At 42.3% G+C, this 18,042-nt stretch overlaps 1 protein-coding gene across 4 annotated transcripts in view; it reads right to left on the bottom strand.

Annotated features, from left to right (window-relative positions):
• The window catches only part of LOC311066087 (glutathione hydrolase 1 proenzyme-like), a 71,226-nt gene extending 53,393 nt beyond the window's left edge, over positions 1 to 17,833 (bottom strand). For 2 of the 4 annotated variants that reach the window (XM_084087074.1, XM_084087076.1), the window contains exons 1-2: positions 17,780 to 17,811; positions 17,200 to 17,277 (exon numbers count right to left, since the gene is read on the bottom strand). In XM_084087074.1, coding sequence (XP_083943200.1) covers positions 17,200 to 17,210 — 11 coding nt within the window. In that variant the 5' untranslated portion in view covers positions 17,211 to 17,277; positions 17,780 to 17,811. Of the gene's footprint in view, positions 1 to 11,242; positions 11,496 to 17,199; positions 17,278 to 17,700 lie in introns of those variants that run through there. The other 2 variants (XM_084087075.1, XM_084087073.1) reach the window with 2 other exon arrangements.
• Positions 17,834 to 18,042: the final 209 nt, after the last annotated feature.

Genomic DNA, 18,042 nt, shown 5'->3' with positions numbered 1-18,042 from the left:
TGGTCTGGGATGAAATATTGTACCATCAGCCTGGGACAGAAGATCTCTCCTAACAGGAATTTTCCATGGAGGACTCTCCAGGAGACTATTAAGGTCCGAGAACCAAATTCGGGCCGGCCAGTACGGAGCTACAAGGAGTAGTCTCACTCCGTACCTCCTGACCCTCTCTAGAACCCCAGGGAGCAGAGCGATCGGGGGAAAAGCATACAGAAGTGACCTCGGCCACCTCTGTACCATGGCATCCAAACCCAAAGGAGCTGGATGTGAGAGAGAGTACCAGAGCGGGCAATGAGAGTTTTCATGAGAAGCGAACAGGTCAACCTCCGCCCGGCCAAACTCTCTCCATATAAGTTCAACCACTTCAGGGTGGAGCCGCCATTCCCCGGGCCTCAGCCCCTGCCTCGACAGGATGTCTGCTCCCATATTTTCAACCCCAGGAATATAAATGGATCTCACAGAGAGAAATTTGCCCTGGGACCAAAGAAGGATTTGATGCGCCAGTCTACAAAGAGGGCGAGATCTCAAACCTCCTTGGCGGTTGATATACGAGACCACCGACATATTGTCTGTCCTAACAAGAACATGATGGCCTCTGAGGTATACAAGGAAGTGCCTCAAGGCAAAGAATACAGCCAACATCTCCAAACAATTAATATGCAATGAGATATGATGGTCCTTCCAAGCACCTCGGGTGTAACGGCCCTCCAAAACCGCACCCCAGCCCGTGAGGGACGCATCCGTGGTAAGAGTTCTTCTCTCACATGGTGCTCCCAAAACCGGACCTTGAGACAGGAACCCTGGTTTCTTCCACATGACCAGAGAACGAAGACATCTGTGTGTAACTCTGATCGTGCGAAAAGGGTTTCCCAGAGGAGAAAATCCCTTGTTCCTGAGCCACCACTGCAGGGCCCTCATATGAAGCAGACCAAAGGGAATTACCGTGGAAGCTGCAGCCATAAGACCCAAAATTCTCTGAAAATGTTTCACAGTGATAGCCTGGCCTAACCTGATACTCTTCATTGTGTTTAAAATGGTTTCAATACGAGCGGGAGACAACTGTGCCCGCATCGTGACTGAGTCCCACTCTACTCCCAGGAACGTAGTCCTCTGAAGAGGAGTTAATGAACTCTTCTTTACATTGAGTCTCAGCCCCAAGCACCTCAAATGGTTCAAAACAACATCTCGATGTTGAATTGCCAGTTCTTCCGACTGAGCTAAAATAAGCCAGTCATCTATATAATTCAGGATACGAATCCCCTGAAGTCTCAAAGGAGCAAGGGAAGCATCCATACATTTAGTGAAGGTGCGAGGGGATAAGGCTAGGCCGAACGGAAGAACTCTGTATTGATAAGCTTTTCCCCCAAAAGCAAATCTAAGAAACTTCCTATGATGTGGGATGATGGAAACATGAAAATACGCATCCTTAAGATCTATCGTAACAAACCAGTCCTCAGATCTGATTTGTTGAACGATCATAGGTATAGTTAACATTTTGAATTTAAATCTCCTCAAAGATTTATTCAATACCCTAAGATCTATAATGGGACGCAACCCACCATCCTTTTTTGGAACTATGAAGTACCGGCTGTAGAACCCGGAATCCCTCTGCTCTAAGGGCACATATTCTATAGCCTCCTTAGCTAAGAGAGTCTGAACTTCATCTTCCATCACCTGAGCCTGATCAGGAGATACCAGTGTGTGAATAACGCCACTAAACTTAGGTGGTCTAAACTGGAACTGGATTCTGTATCCCTTCTCAACCGTATTCAGGACCCACTGAGATATATTTTGAAGACCTTTCCAGGTGTCTAAATAATCTACTAAGGGAATCAGTCTCTCAGGACTGACCTCAGGTGCTATATTCACATCTGTATTTCTTTCCTTATTTTTGTATTTATTTTTATTATCGGTGACCTGAAGCAGTTTTCTGGCAGGAGCCAACCGAACCATTTTTTCTACAGGCCTCGTGAGAGGTAGCGAACGTTTCAACCCACTAGATGTCATAGAAATATTCTGTGTGATACATTCGCTGGAACTCGATGCGTCCCGAGGCGCACTCGGCGGCGGGAAGCAACATCGATTTCCTGAGGGCTCCGCGGAGCGAAGTTTTAAAAAGCCCACGCGGAGGGGGATGCCCTCAGAGGCCTGGGTGTCCCGTCATGGCCTCTTAGCCGAGGCCTTCTTCGCCTGAATAACAGTCCTCAGATCTGTTATCGGCTTGGAAGACCTCGACTGAGGGTGTTGCTTCTGCCTCCAGGCCCCTTGGGGGGGAGCACGAGAAGCAACACTCTCCTTCTGCCTCAGCAGGTGTGAGGAGCTGGCGGCGGCCTCCTGGGACTGCCCCCTGGCAGCAGACCCACGAGACCTGGAACGACGGCGGGGGATAAATTCTTTAAATGCGGCTGACTGTCGCTTCGCCTCCTGAAACCTATCGACGACCTGGTTGACTCCGTCGCCGAAAAGGCCAGAAGGCGAAACCGGGGCATCGAGGAGACAAGCCCTGTCCTTGTCCCCGATGCCCGACAGGTTCAGCCACAGGTGTCTCTCCGTAGCTACCAATGCTGCCATGGAGCGGCCGATGGCGCGGGCCGTCTCCTTAGTAGCACGGAGAGACAAGTCAACCACTCGACGCATCTCCCTGATGTCGTCGAAGGCGACCTCCCCGCTGTCGTCCACCTCTTTAAGGAGGTCGGCCTGGTATGCCTGCAACAGCCCCATCGTATGCAGACAACTACCAGCCCGACCTGCCGCCATATATGCCTTTCCCACCAAGGCCGATGTTGTACGGCAGGGCTTGGTGGGAAGCGTCGGAGCCCGCAGGGATGATGCAGCGTCAGGGGAGAGGTGTGACGCAAACGACTCTTCAACCCTGGGCATCATCCCATAGCCCTCCTCCCTAGCACCCAATATGTTGGAATATAAATGAACATTGGGGCCAGATATGCGTGAGGAGAAGGGCTTATCCCACGATCTCGACACCTCAGTGTGGAGATCGGGGAAAAATGGCAGGCTCCGACGTAGAGGCTGTGACCGAGGCTGCAGGAAGCGCTCATCGAGCTTACTTTTTACTGTCGCTTCCTGCACCTCAGGTGGCCAGTCAATTTTTAATTTATCAACTGCTCTGGTCACAACCTCTAGCAGCTCCTCAAATGCAGGGGAATGGACTGATGTCTGATTTTCACACTCCCCTGCATCGATGCTCATACTCTCCAATTCCTCAGAACCAGAGAGTTCGAGCATCGGTCCCGCTACCGGGGCGGAAGAAGCCGCAGCGCGGGCTTCCGCACCCTGAGCGGAACTACGGGAACTAGCTTCAGAATGCTGAGAAAGGGCCGAAGCCGTCTCAGCATTATCCACTAGATCCCGCTGCGATCCCCATGAATGCAGACGCCGCGCTGCCTCGACAGACGCGGGACCTGATCCACGAGGATCGCGGGGCTGGCCGGATTCATTAAACATAGCTCGCCGGGAGCGGAGCGTTCTCAGGGGCATGATTTCACAGTTAGCACAGACAGCGCCCTCGAGCGCTGCCTGTGCATGCTCCACTCCCAAACAAACTACACACAGCGAGTGTGTGTCACCCTCGGCGAGAAAACGTGGGCAAGGGGACGCACATTGTCTAAACTGTTTTTTCTCGGCCATACTCATACCATATAATACTCTTCAATATAACAGGACAAACAACACCAAATAAGACAGACAAGTTGTACATAGAGCGCTTGCTGAAGACCAGAAGCTAACACTTCCTGGTTCCTGTGACCGTTTTATAGCTTCCGGATCACCGTCACATGCCATTTCTTTCATTTGAAATGTCCTTACTGTCAAGTGCATTGCTATCCTATCCATGTCAACGTTTTTCTCAAATGTTGAAGAGTCTGTTTCGATTTGTTTTTCTTAAATGTCTGCGATTTCGTCTGAACAGCTTTCCATCAGGAGTCTTTACTATAAAAGAATGTGGCTGTTCATGCTTTTCCAGAACAACAGCTGTCTTCCAGGAATCTCCCTTTTGCATCCTTATTCCTTATCCAGGTTGCAGATCAGGTAAGAATTTAGCCATCCGGTCGTAGTACTGCTTCTGTTTCTTCTGTCTCTGCTTAAAGGGATAGTTCACTTTAAAATGAAAATTCTGTCATCATATACTCACCCTCATGTTGTTTCAAACCTGTATGAATTTCTTTCTTCTGCTGAAACAGAAACGTCTGTCTGTCTGTCTGTCTGTGTGTTATTCGCATATCTCTCGAACGTTTGTCCGATGGATTTCAAACTCGACAGGTGTCTTGCTACGGGCACGAGTAAGTGCAGTGCCAAGTTTGATGTTGTTTGGATGAGAAATGCAAAAGATATCGTTAAAAATACCAGTAAAAGAAGCCCCAAGAAGGTTGTGGTTTAAAAATAAACATTCTGATATAAACACTCACTGTTACAGCTACACTGTTTACTTCCGAATATTATATTTTATTCACGGCCATCATTTGTAGTAGCCTATTCACAAACTGTTTGCTCAAGCGTAGCATCTGTATTGTAACAATGAGCACTCAAACACACCAAACCAACAATTACTAAAAACACACACAAAAACTGATTTTGCACGGGCACTTTGCACTGCTCCCTGAATCACGACATGCTTATTCATTTGTGGATGTTATCTGAATCTGTAAGCAGTTTTCTGGCAGGAGCCAACCGAACCATTTTTTCTACAGGCCTCGTGAGAGGTAGCGAACGTTTCAACCCACTAGATGTCATAGAAATATTCTGTGTGATACATTCGCTGGAACTCGATGCGTCCCGAGGCGCACTCGGCGGCGGGAAGCAACATCGATTTCCTGAGGGCTCCGCGGAGCGAAGTTTTAAAAAGCCCACGCGGAGGGGGATGCCCTCAGAGGCCTGGGTGTCCCGTCATGGCCTCTTAGCCGAGGCCTTCTTCGCCTGAATAACAGTCCTCAGATCTGTTATCGGCTTGGAAGACCTCGACTGAGGGTGTTGCTTCTGCCTCCAGGCCCCTTGGGGGGGAGCACGAGAAGCAACACTCTCCTTCTGCCTCAGCAGGTGTGAGGAGCTGGCGGCGGCCTCCTGGGACTGCCCCCTGGCAGCAGACCCACGAGACCTGGAACGACGGCGGGGGATAAATTCTTTAAATGCGGCTGACTGTCGCTTCGCCTCCTGAAACCTATCGACGACCTGGTTGACTCCGTCGCCGAAAAGGCCAGAAGGCGAAACCGGGGCATCGAGGAGACAAGCCCTGTCCTTGTCCCCGATGCCCGACAGGTTCAGCCACAGGTGTCTCTCCGTAGCTACCAATGCTGCCATGGAGCGGCCGATGGCGCGGGCCGTCTCCTTAGTAGCACGGAGAGACAAGTCAACCACTCGACGCATCTCCCTGATGTCGTCGAAGGCGACCTCCCCGCTGTCGTCCACCTCTTTAAGGAGGTCGGCCTGGTATGCCTGCAACAGCCCCATCGTATGCAGACAACTACCAGCCCGACCTGCCGCCATATATGCCTTTCCCACCAAGGCCGATGTTGTACGGCAGGGCTTGGTGGGAAGCGTCGGAGCCCGCAGGGATGATGCAGCGTCAGGGGAGAGGTGTGACGCAAACGACTCTTCAACCCTGGGCATCATCCCATAGCCCTCCTCCCTAGCACCCAATATGTTGGAATATAAATGAACATTGGGGCCAGATATGCGTGAGGAGAAGGGCTTATCCCACGATCTCGACACCTCAGTGTGGAGATCGGGGAAAAATGGCAGGCTCCGACGTAGAGGCTGTGACCGAGGCTGCAGGAAGCGCTCATCGAGCTTACTTTTTACTGTCGCTTCCTGCACCTCAGGTGGCCAGTCAATTTTTAATTTATCAACTGCTCTGGTCACAACCTCTAGCAGCTCCTCAAATGCAGGGGAATGGACTGATGTCTGATTTTCACACTCCCCTGCATCGATGCTCATACTCTCCAATTCCTCAGAACCAGAGAGTTCGAGCATCGGTCCCGCTACCGGGGCGGAAGAAGCCGCAGCGCGGGCTTCCGCACCCTGAGCGGAACTACGGGAACTAGCTTCAGAATGCTGAGAAAGGGCCGAAGCCGTCTCAGCATTATCCACTAGATCCCGCTGCGATCCCCATGAATGCAGACGCCGCGCTGCCTCGACAGACGCGGGACCTGATCCACGAGGATCGCGGGGCTGGCCGGATTCATTAAACATAGCTCGCCGGGAGCGGAGCGTTCTCAGGGGCATGATTTCACAGTTAGCACAGACAGCGCCCTCGAGCGCTGCCTGTGCATGCTCCACTCCCAAACAAACTACACACAGCGAGTGTGTGTCACCCTCGGCGAGAAAACGTGGGCAAGGGGACGCACATTGTCTAAACTGTTTTTTCTCGGCCATACTCATACCATATAATACTCTTCAATATAACAGGACAAACAACACCAAATAAGACAGACAAGTTGTACATAGAGCGCTTGCTGAAGACCAGAAGCTAACACTTCCTGGTTCCTGTGACCGTTTTATAGCTTCCGGATCACCGTCACATGCGACGTCACGCGTGACGTAATGACGTTGCACCAATCAAGATTGGAATAGTTGTATAGTAGACTTCAGACGCGTCATGCCGAAGGCATTCCCCAAAGTATCGAGTATCGATGCAGCGGGAGTTCCCTTTACGAAAGGGAACTGAGATTTCTCAACGGCAATCGGGTGAAAGAGACAAATTTAGCCGTCTATCCCCATAGACTCCCATTCATTTTGCACTCATGGCGATCGCCCCCAGTGGAGCTCTGGTGGAACTACAACCAAAATTCGGTACAATAGGACTTAATAGGGAATGGGCAGGCTCTCCGTAGACGGGCTCTGGTTCTGTTCTTTAGACAGACAGGCGAACACGAGCCCCTGCTCCATCACATAACTTTATTTAACTCTTCAGTAACAGAACATACACACGTGACTCTGGATGTCATTATATCAGATGACCACTAGATGTCCTCATAACCTCATATATGTATAACATATATATGTTACATCCCCCTTCTTAAGTATATTTCTTTATACTGATGCATAGAACTTTTGCACAAACTTTTAAACACAACATTTGAGTTTCATTTACCAAACTTTCAGCATAACTACAAAATTATTCAACACATTTTCACAAATGCATTTATACTCATAAACTATTGCATTTTAACTTATTGCACATCCAACAATGCACGTACATTGTATTAACTCTCAGTCTTTGTATTTTTCAGGTATTTTTACAATTCTTCCAGACCTTGTACGGTAAGCTTGCTCTTTCTCTACGCTTCCATTACCATTTCTTTCATTTGAAATGTCCTTACTGTCAAGTGCATTGCTATCCTATCCATGTCAACGTTTTTCTCAAATGTTGAAGAGTCTGTTTCGATTTGTTTTTCTTAAATGTCTGCGATTTCGTCTGAACAGCTTTCCATCAGGAGTCTTTACTATAAAAGAATGTGGCTGTTCATGCTTTTCCAGAACAACAGCTGTCTTCCAGGAATCTCCCTTTTGCATCCTTATTCCTTATCCAGGTTGCAGATCAGGTAAGAATTTAGCCATCCGGTCGTAGTACTGCTTCTGTTTCTTCTGTCTCTGCTTAAAGGGATAGTTCACTTTAAAATGAAAATTCTGTCATCATATACTCACCCTCATGTTGTTTCAAACCTGTATGAATTTCTTTCTTCTGCTGAAACAGAAACGTCTGTCTGTCTGTCTGTCTGTGTGTTATTCGCATATCTCTCGAACGTTTGTCCGATGGATTTCAAACTCGACAGGTGTCTTGCTACGGGCACGAGTAAGTGCAGTGCCAAGTTTGATGTTGTTTGGATGAGAAATGCAAAAGATATCGTTAAAAATACCAGTAAAAGAAGCCCCAAGAAGGTTGTGGTTTAAAAATAAACATTCTGATATAAACACTCACTGTTACAGCTACACTGTTTACTTCCGAATATTATATTTTATTCACGGCCATCATTTGTAGTAGCCTATTCACAAACTGTTTGCTCAAGCGTAGCATCTGTATTGTAACAATGAGCACTCAAACACACCAAACCAACAATTACTAAAAACACACACAAAAACTGATTTTGCACGGGCACTTTGCACTGCTCCCTGAATCACGACATGCTTATTCATTTGTGGATGTTATCTGAATCTGTAAGTCAGCTATGCTGTTTACTTCTGAATATTGTTTACTTCTGAATATTTCATTCTGGTGCGCTTAACGTTATCGCTATTGTGTAATAGTAGCATATGCTATTTACCAGCTAAACATATCATATTCAATGCGTTCACGTCTCTTTCACAGGCATCATTTGTAGTAGCCTATTCACAAACTGTTTGCTCAAGCATAGCGTTTTCTCTGAGTTCACTTTGTGCTTTCTACCATGCACAAATAAAAATAGTCACTGAACTTTTGCTGTGTAATTGTAACAATGAGCACCAAACCAACAATTACTAAAAACACACACAAAAACTGATTTTTCACAGGCATTTTGCACTAGTTTAGAAGAATGTCAGTAACCAGGCAGTTTCTGGGTCCCATTGACTTCCATAGTAGGAAAAAATATACTATGCAAGTCAATGAGACCAGAAACTGCCTGGTTACTGATATTCTTCTAAATATCTTCCTTTCTGTTCAGCAGAAGAAAGAAATTCATACAGATATGATGACATACATTTCATTTTAAAGTGAACTATCCCTTTAAGTTGCTCATGCACTTGCGACATTGTCTCCGTGGTAAGCAATGCAGATGATGTTGGTAGCTTCGTCCTGAGACGTCTCCCCATCAGTAGTTGTGCAGGTGATAATCCTATTCCTTCCAGTGGCGTGTTACGGTACTCCAGTAGTGCTATGTACGGATCACATTGACTACTCTGCGCTTTCTTTAAGATATTTTTCACTGTTTGCACTGCTCTCTCGACTTGTCCATTAGACTGTGCATAACCAGGACTTGAAGTCACATGCTTGAATCCCCATTCCTCTGCAAAACTTGAAAATTCAGCACTTGCATTCTGAGGTCCATTGTCAGATACTACTATATCTGCAATTCCAAGTCTTGCAAAGATGGACTTCATTTCCCTGATGACTCCACAGCTTATCGTGTCCCTGAGTAGTTTTACTTCAATGTACTTTGAAAAGTAGTCCACACATAAATGCTGAACCACTATGGTAAAAAATGTCTGTACCTATTTTTTTCGTGTAGATAAGCACGACTTAGAGCATCTGCTATGTATAGTTCCTTACCAGGTTTGTACATCACCTTCAGATTGTATCTCTGTAGTCGTAGAAGCATTCTTTGTAATCTCATAGGAGCCTGATGCAGCGATAATTATTAAATATACTCTCTAATGGCTTGTGATCACTTTCAATCGTGATTTCCTTTCCAAACACATACTGGTGAAATTTCTCACATCCATAAACTATGGCTAACAACTCCTTTTCCATTTGTGCGTATCTGCGCTGACAGTCGTTCAGAGCTCTTGAGCCATAAGCCACTGGCCTTCCTTCTTGCAGAATCACAGCTCCTATTCCTTCTGAACTGGAATCTACCGACAATGTGACTGGTTTGCTCACATAAAATAATTTCTAAGTAGGATTTTGAGTAACCAAATATTTCAGTTTTTCAAAACTTTGCTGTTGAGCATCCTCCCAGTGCCACTCTGTCTCTTTCTCCAGCAATTTCCTCAAAGGTGCACTTATGTCAGACATATTGGGAATGAACTTTGCCAGATATTGCACTACTCCAAGAAATCTTTGCAGTTCTTGCTTGCTTTGTGGTGGTGGAATTTCAGTCACTGCCCTTGCCTTTTCTTCATCTGGCTTAACTCCTTGAGCACTCAGTATGTGTCCTATGTATTTGATCTCTGTCATTCTTATTTTGCACTTGTTCCTGTTGAGCTTTAAATTGTTTTTTTTTCGTGCACATTCCAACAGCTTTATTAGCCTTTCATCATGCTCTTGAATGGAGTCTCCCCACACCAGCAAGTCATCGATGATATTTACCACACCTTCCAGTCCTTCTATCATTTGTGCAATGGATCTCTGAAAGACTTCTGACGCTGAGGATATACCGAAAGGTAACCTAAGAAAACGGTATCGCCCAATTGGCGTGTTCATTGAGCAAAGCTTTGAACTTTCATGATCCAGCTTCATCTGCCAAAACCCTTGATTCGCATCTAGCACAGAAAAGTACTTTGCATTCGGCATTCTTGAGACCACATCTTCTGATGTCAGCATTTGATTATGCTCTTTTTATTGCCAGATTGAGATCTTTAGGATCCATACAAATGCGCATTTTCTTCAATGTAACTACAGTTACCATGCTGTTGACCCATTCAGTTGGCTCAGTTTGCTATGCGATGACCCCCATCTGCTGCATTCTTTGTAGTTCTTCCACCACTTTCTCTCGCAGAGCGACAGGTATCCTTCTTGGTGCATGCACAACTGGTCTGATATTTGGATCAATTTGTATGTGGTGTTTTCCTGGTAAACAGCCTAATCCTTCAAATAGATCGTCAAAATCCTTGAGAATGTCACTGCTCTTTTCAATTTCATACAGTCTCTTTATCATGCCCATTTTTTGACATGCAGATCGTCCTAGACTGGCAGGTGCATCATGCTTCATTGTTTCAAACAGGATTGTATTTCTGTCCTTTGTACACACAATTCAGTGCTTTCTTGCCCAAATGGCGCCATCTTGTGTCCAGAATATGTAACAAATTTGCAGCTTGACCTCTGCAGTCTTCCTGCTATGTTTAGCAACTTGTACACTCTTTCTGACATGACATTACACTCAGCTCCTGTATCCAGTGTCACTTTTACATCATTCTTGTTTATCTGGATTGTCTCGACCCATTGTTCATCCTCCTTACTTGTATTGGACATTACTTTTCTTTCTTTTTCCACTGTTACTGTACCAATAAACATAATAATAATAATAATAATAATAATAATAATAATAATAATAATAGATTTTATTTATAACGCACTTTTCATTCCGAAGAATCTCAAAGTGCTACACAAAAGAACAACAATAATAATTACAGAATACTAAAAACCATAAAAACAATAAAACAATCAGCACATAAAGGCCTTCCTAAATAAAATAAAAATAAATAATAAAAAAAAAAAATGTTACATGTTACCATCTTGTATAATCACGTGCATTCTTTTACTCTGACTTTTTGGCATTACACATCTTTGCAAAATGATTTTTCTTCTGACAAGACTTACATGTTTTCCCGTAGGCTGGGCATTTTCTGTACTCGTGCTTGTTGCCGCATCTGCTGCATTCCTTTCTCATCACTGACGTCTGCTCTAATTTGGTGTCTCTTTTCTTTGCCTTTATGGATTCAACTTTGTGTACATTTACTTCATCATTGAGTGCTTTCATCTGACTCGACGTGATCTCGCTGGCCCTGCAAATGTCTATGGCCTTTTCCAATGTGAGATCCGTTTCTCTTAGAAGTCTGCCTTTTAGTTGATCCTCTCTTAGGGACCGTTCGGTATTTATGGAAGGGGCCACCGGAGGAAAATAGGGGAGGGTCATGTCTTTTTATTCTTTGTTGAGGGGAGGGTCATCCAACTTTTTTTAAGTCTAAGGGGAGGGTCACCCAACTTTTGTATTCATGAAAATAGCAACATTTCAAAGTGGCTTGTTTGGTGCTATTTTGTTCCATTTAGCTCCATGGCATGTTGATCTCGCGTTATCAGCCCCCCTTCGATATCAGATGGGTCTGACCCAACAAAAATCACGTTTGCCGCTGTTCGCGCACTTCAGTGCGTGCTTAGAAAAAGTGCATCATGTCAGACTCAGAACAGAATGCCAAAGAAATGTTTTCCCGGCAAAGCTTTAAAGCACGAGCTAATAATGAACTTTTGTGAATGCGAATAAGTGCACAGTGTCCTGTGAGTGTACCTCTACCACTGCATTAACATGTGATGTGAATGTACGTCGAGTTTTACAGTATTGGGACTGAGGCACCAGAACTGCAGTTGATAGAATGTGCGCTAGCGCGCTACTAGGCTATATTTTAGTTTCTATTCTTATTTTGTTTCCACGATGTGTAAGATGTAGGGTTACCACATCTTTAAATTACTATTAGTATTATTTAAGTTAACATTAAATACATAGACCATACACCACAAAAACTAGTTGAGGATAAATTCGTTAAAATTGGGCGATTCCAGTGTTATGGACGTGACATTTGCAGTCAAAACTTGAAATATAAATTCTCAGAAAATGCATTTAATACCAATATGTTGAAACGTCTGAAAGGAGTCAAGACATTAGAAAAATATCAGTCTACAAATGCGTTTTATATTTAATATGAGGGAAATACACATGTGACGTGACAAAAAATCTTTAACTTTTAGGTGGAAAAATATTTGTTAGTAATTCTATAAATTACACTGTGCAAACCAAAAGATATATACACACCGGATGAATAAAGATCGGCCTCCACAGAACATCAAATATTAGGCTATTTGTATTTTATTTTTCGTGTTCGCATTTATGTGAAAAAATAAAATAAAAACAATGTTACGGGCGTGACAGTTCTCCATTACAGACATGACTGCTCTGCGTCTGAAAGCGACTTTATAAATATTTCCCAGAGACCTCAAACAGAAAGCACAAAGCCTTTCTTTAAAGTGAATTTCGATTCTTTATTAATTGTATCTTAATTTTAATCAATGTTTCATCTGTATTTAATAAATAGCCTAAGAAGTAAATATAGTAGAACTGTCGGTGATCATGACACGGAGGCGCGGGCGAGTGAACTGGACTCTTGTCTCATAAATGAACCGAAACTCAGCGTAAGATAGGCTATGCTACTTGCCTCACAGACCTGAGAAATATATAGAAAGCTTGAAATGTCTACTTTTAAACAGAACAATTCAAAACGAAGGAAAACAGACTGCTTTCTGCTTTTGAAATGTGCATTTCTCTCTGGCGCGTTCTGAGAAGATCGCGACGCATTGTCAACTTTTATCTTTGCAGTCGACACAGAAAACACTTGTTTATTAATAAACAATTAAAATGTCTCCTTGCTATATTTGCTATATCTGACATATTAGGCTAATAATCATTACTTTTGCCGGTTATTTTGTGACAGCTTTTAGATGCTTTGTTGGCAGCGCCACCCACATGGTGAACGAGTCACACCGCATCAGCACCGAAAACATGATTTTTTTTCAAATCTAAAATCAAAAATCTTGATACGAACCGAATCGTAGGTTTGGTCTATCGTTACAGCCCTTGTAAGATGAGAAAGCAAGAGTTTATGGTGTAAACAAACAAAAAACAATGGCTATCTGAACATCTTTGCAGAAGTAGGCTAATCAATAAATTATCGGGGAGGGTCATGCCTTTTTTCACAATCATTTTGGAGGGTCATAGAAAAAATTATTGCTGGCGAAGGGAGGGTCATGTCTTTTTTGACAACAGATCTCAAAACTCCTCCGGTGGCCCCTTAAATAAATAACGAACAGTCCCTTATGCCACACACAATCCTATCACGAATTAATGAATCATGCTGAACACCAAACTCTGATGTGTCTGATGTACAGTAGTTTTTTTTCAAGGCTCACAGTAATTTTTAAACTTGTCTTTTAGTACTTGTATTTTATTTCTCTCCTCTTCTGAGAACTCAAATGTATTACATACTTTTATGGCCTCTTCCCCCGCCACGTGCAGAAATGTAGCACACTGAACCGTCTCAGACTTCTCAGCTACTCCTCTAGCTAGCGAGAAAAGTTCGAACCTCTGTATCCAGTTCTTCCAATTTTCCGAGAGATATCCTTGCAGAATCAATGGCGGTGGGCTGTAACTGTGCCATCCTCTTTTTCTGCGTATTTATCAGTTTTATTCTGACACCATGTTCTGTTCTTTAGACAGACAGACGAACACGAGCCCCTGCTCCATCACATAACTTTATTTGACTCTTCAGTAACAAAACATACACACGTGACTCTGGATGTCATTATATCAGATGACCCCACTGATGTCCTCATAACCTCATATATGTATAACATACTTAATATGTTACAATCGCCATCCGTGACGCGCCAGCAGCAGCGCAAAGACTCTCACCTCAGAAAAACCACAGACTTTCCTGTCCTCTTAGCCGCACAACCTTCAATTGCACGCGCAAATGCGCCGGTGCGCTCTGTATCACTTCACTAAAGCGCAAAAGAAATATGAGCATGCAATGTCGTAAATTAGTAAGTAACGGAATAAAGTAAAATACCAATAAATTACGTTATTGGTACGTCATGTGTGTTGCTATTTATCAGGAACAGTTTCCATGTTTCTTTACCAGTTCTCTTAAGTATTGTGTATCACCATGGTAGCCTAATTGTTGTTTGTTTCCATAACAAAATGCCACTTACTGGTTATTTTGTATATTTTTATATGACTGTGGTGGCTCATACCAAGATTGTATTAACAAAAACTAGTTTGGGACTGCTTTTTAATAGCTTAACCTCGCAGTGCCTACTGTTTATCAGTATTTGTCATATTCTTAAAATTTTTTTTTTTTGTATGTTAAGGAAAGGGGGACAGAACTTGTGTGTCAATAATTTTTGTGTAAACAAATGTATTATAATAGGCCTATATAATTCCTAAAAAGTTGGGTCGTGGCTTGATGACCATGGGGAAATGTAAGTCCCATGGCCAAACTATTCAAAACATCATTCAATGTTGTGATAATCGTAATTAATAATCGCAATTACAATTTCAAGGCAATAATCGACAATTATGATTTTTGTCATAATCGTGCAGCCCTACTTTTTTTCAAATAAAATATGAATGCATTTGACATTAATTGTTGTTTACTTGTTTGTTTATATCCATAATTAATTGATACCTGATTCCCTTACAAGAATTTTTGGCTAAAAAGTCACTGAATCGATTTCAAGTCACTGAATCGTTTCGGATCGTATCGTTCTAAATGAACCAATATCGTCCTTGAATTGTATCGACAACCACGAATCGCGATACGAATCGAATCGAATCGTTGTTAAAACGAATCGTTACACCCCTATATATATATGAGTCATAGCACTTGCATATTGTAGTCCTATTGTTAGTTTAGTTTAACTGTAAGTCGCTTTGGATAAAAGCGTCTGCTAAATGATTAAAGGTGCTCTAAGTGATGTCACGCGTTTTTTAGGCCAAAATATTTTTTGTCACATACAGCAACCATCTCCTCACCATCCGCTAGCTGCCTGTCCCCTGAACACACTGTAAAAAAACGCGGTCTCTCTAGACACCACAGGCTCCACAAACAGCAACAAAAACAATCTGGGCTCACCCGCACCACGAAACATAACAAACTGTTCCAGCCAATAACTGACAAGAATGATATGGGGGTGGGGTTTGGGGAGTTAGTGCGCGGATGAGGAGGAAGGAGAGTCTAGCTAGCCTCCGTTTTGTTTGACAATACTTTAAACGTCAACAAGAAGTGACGTCACCCAACATCACTTAGAGCACCTTTAAATGTAGCCTAAATGTAAAATTGGCTTGACATTGATTGGACATTCGCACTTTTAGGGACCGTCTCTAAAGTTGCATACAAAATTGGCATACACGTTTCTAACATCAATAGCAAACTTCAATTTATTTGAATAAAAATCAAAAATATAAAGGCTGCGCATTATGCCTGACACTACATGAACACTTTACAGTTGGTTTTATGACTGTAAGTCGTTCTATTCACGTGCTATTTAAGTTAAAAACGTGTATAACAATGTCGTATGTAACTAGAGACGGTCCCTAAATGTGCGAATGTCCAATGTCAAGCCAACTTTATGCCAGTATATCACTTGGAAACGCTCAGAATTAAACTTTGCGCTGTGTTAAGTTCATATTCTGAGTCCATCTGCTTGCCTGTGAATTTGATCTTTTATATCACTGTATTAGTCCATTAAGCTACGTTAAGCGTTTTATATGTCCAGCAGGGGAATCCTGAAGTATTGAAGGAAACCCTAATAGCCTGCATGCAGCACATCGCCGCAATATAAAGTTAAAGCAACTAAACAACCAAGAGAAATATGTCAACCTCAAATGTAACATTGGATCTGTATAATCTCGTTCCAGGTAGAGAAAGATGCATGTAGGCTACACAGGAAAAGTAACTGTGAAGACACTGAATTTAACATAAAACAGCCGTCATAATAATCACAAATACACTTACATTGCTGTAAATGAGTTTTATGAATGAATGGCTTGCTCTAACTGTTGCTCTGGTCTTCGTCAACAACACGCGCTTGCACCATCTAATGGTGAGGTCGACTAACAGCAGATGGAGAGTATGCTCAGCAATCTACTGCTTTTCCTGCAGTTCCTGGATGTCAATGTTGAATTTACTGTCGAATTTGAACCACTGAATTTGTGGAAGCGAATTTGCAAAGCGAAATAAAATGGACCCTTAAATTGCCTGTTGAATATTATAGGTTGTATTTTTAAACAGTTTGAATATTTTGGAAGTGAAATATGAAAGATGAATATGGATTATTGAATTTTTAATAATGAAAATGTGTTTGAAATGGTTTTTAATTGAAATATTCACAGCTTAAATATTCAACCATGTTGAATTTCAGCCCATAAAAATGCAAGCCCTAAAAATACAATACATTAAAATGCAAGCATGGTTAATGCAATGCCTATTTTTTTCAAGTAGTGCAATTCAACAGGCTTTTTTGTTTCAAAAACATTTGGCGTTATTTTACTTCCATAATGATAATAGTGAATGAGGGTGTAGGGTGTGATCATTTGGAACACAATCTCTGAGTGTCGACTTTGAGCACTGTTAAGTTACAGTATTTTCCTGTAGGCTATTTTCTTGACAATGGTATGATCAGATGTCAGAATTTTGGTCGTTTTTTACAGCAAGGTTTAACAGTATGCACAGTGTAAATGTACTTCATCTTAATAGCAAATACTTAATGGTGACATTGTGTAGATGTAAAATGTAATTTATATTATCATAAGGTACAGATATCTCTTTTCAAATACCTTAAATATCTTAATCTCTTTAATAATAATAATAATTAATTATAATAATTCATTACATTTATATAGCGCTTTTTCTCAGCACTCAAAGCACTTTACATGGAAGGGAGAATCTCCTCAACCACCACCAATAAATTAATAAACCAATCCTTTGGTAAAAGATAGACAGACATACCTTTTCTTCATGATGTCTTAAAACTTTCTCTTCTTGGATAGATGGATCTATATATAAAGTGGACTGAACTAATATAATCTGTTGAATAAAAAATGGCAATCTTAAAAATCAGTCTAAACTTAAAATTATATAGTGATTGGCCAAACAGGATCTTACTTGATTGGTGTGTAAATTGTAAATTAATTAATGTTTTGAGATTTTAAATTACAAATGTAATCTCACCGCATTCTAACTAATATTAGAACAATGCATTTCTAAAATAAAAACATGACATAACAATTGCATGTTATAATAAAATATTTGTGAGAAACTATACACAAACAAAAAGGAATCCCTAATTCTATTACAGTTTGTGTGCACCACAAGGATGCAAACTAAAATAAAAAAAAACAAGAACAATATATTCACCCAAAAAGCAATCACTCTAAATTAATTATAATAATCCTGGATTCTGTGAATATAATGCCTTTATAATGTATAGTAGCATCTGATATATCTTACTGGTGTCTATTATATCCCAAGTGATCTTTTATTCAAATTGTTGCAATAATCCATGTAGAGCAGATATAAAGATGATTACCTGTAGACTTCCTCTGATGTGTTGTGGTCTGCAAGGCTATGCATTTTTGTAAAGGGTAATTATGAATATGTACACTCCCTCATCCAGTTTGTACTCTTAGGTAATGTGACAACAGACTTACAAATCTTTCACTTTCGTATTTGTTTTTTGGTTGTGCTCTATACACACACACACACACACACACACACACACACACACACACACACAAAAAAGTGGTTCTTTGGGGGTGGTTGAGATGCTATATAGCACCGCTACCGTATAAA

This window comes from Abramis brama (genome assembly GCF_963993115.1).
Source record: "Abramis brama genome assembly, chromosome: 16".
NCBI classification, from domain to species: Eukaryota; Metazoa; Chordata; class Actinopteri; order Cypriniformes; family Leuciscidae; genus Abramis; species Abramis brama.
This window is presented reverse-complemented; position numbering and strand designations above follow the sequence as displayed.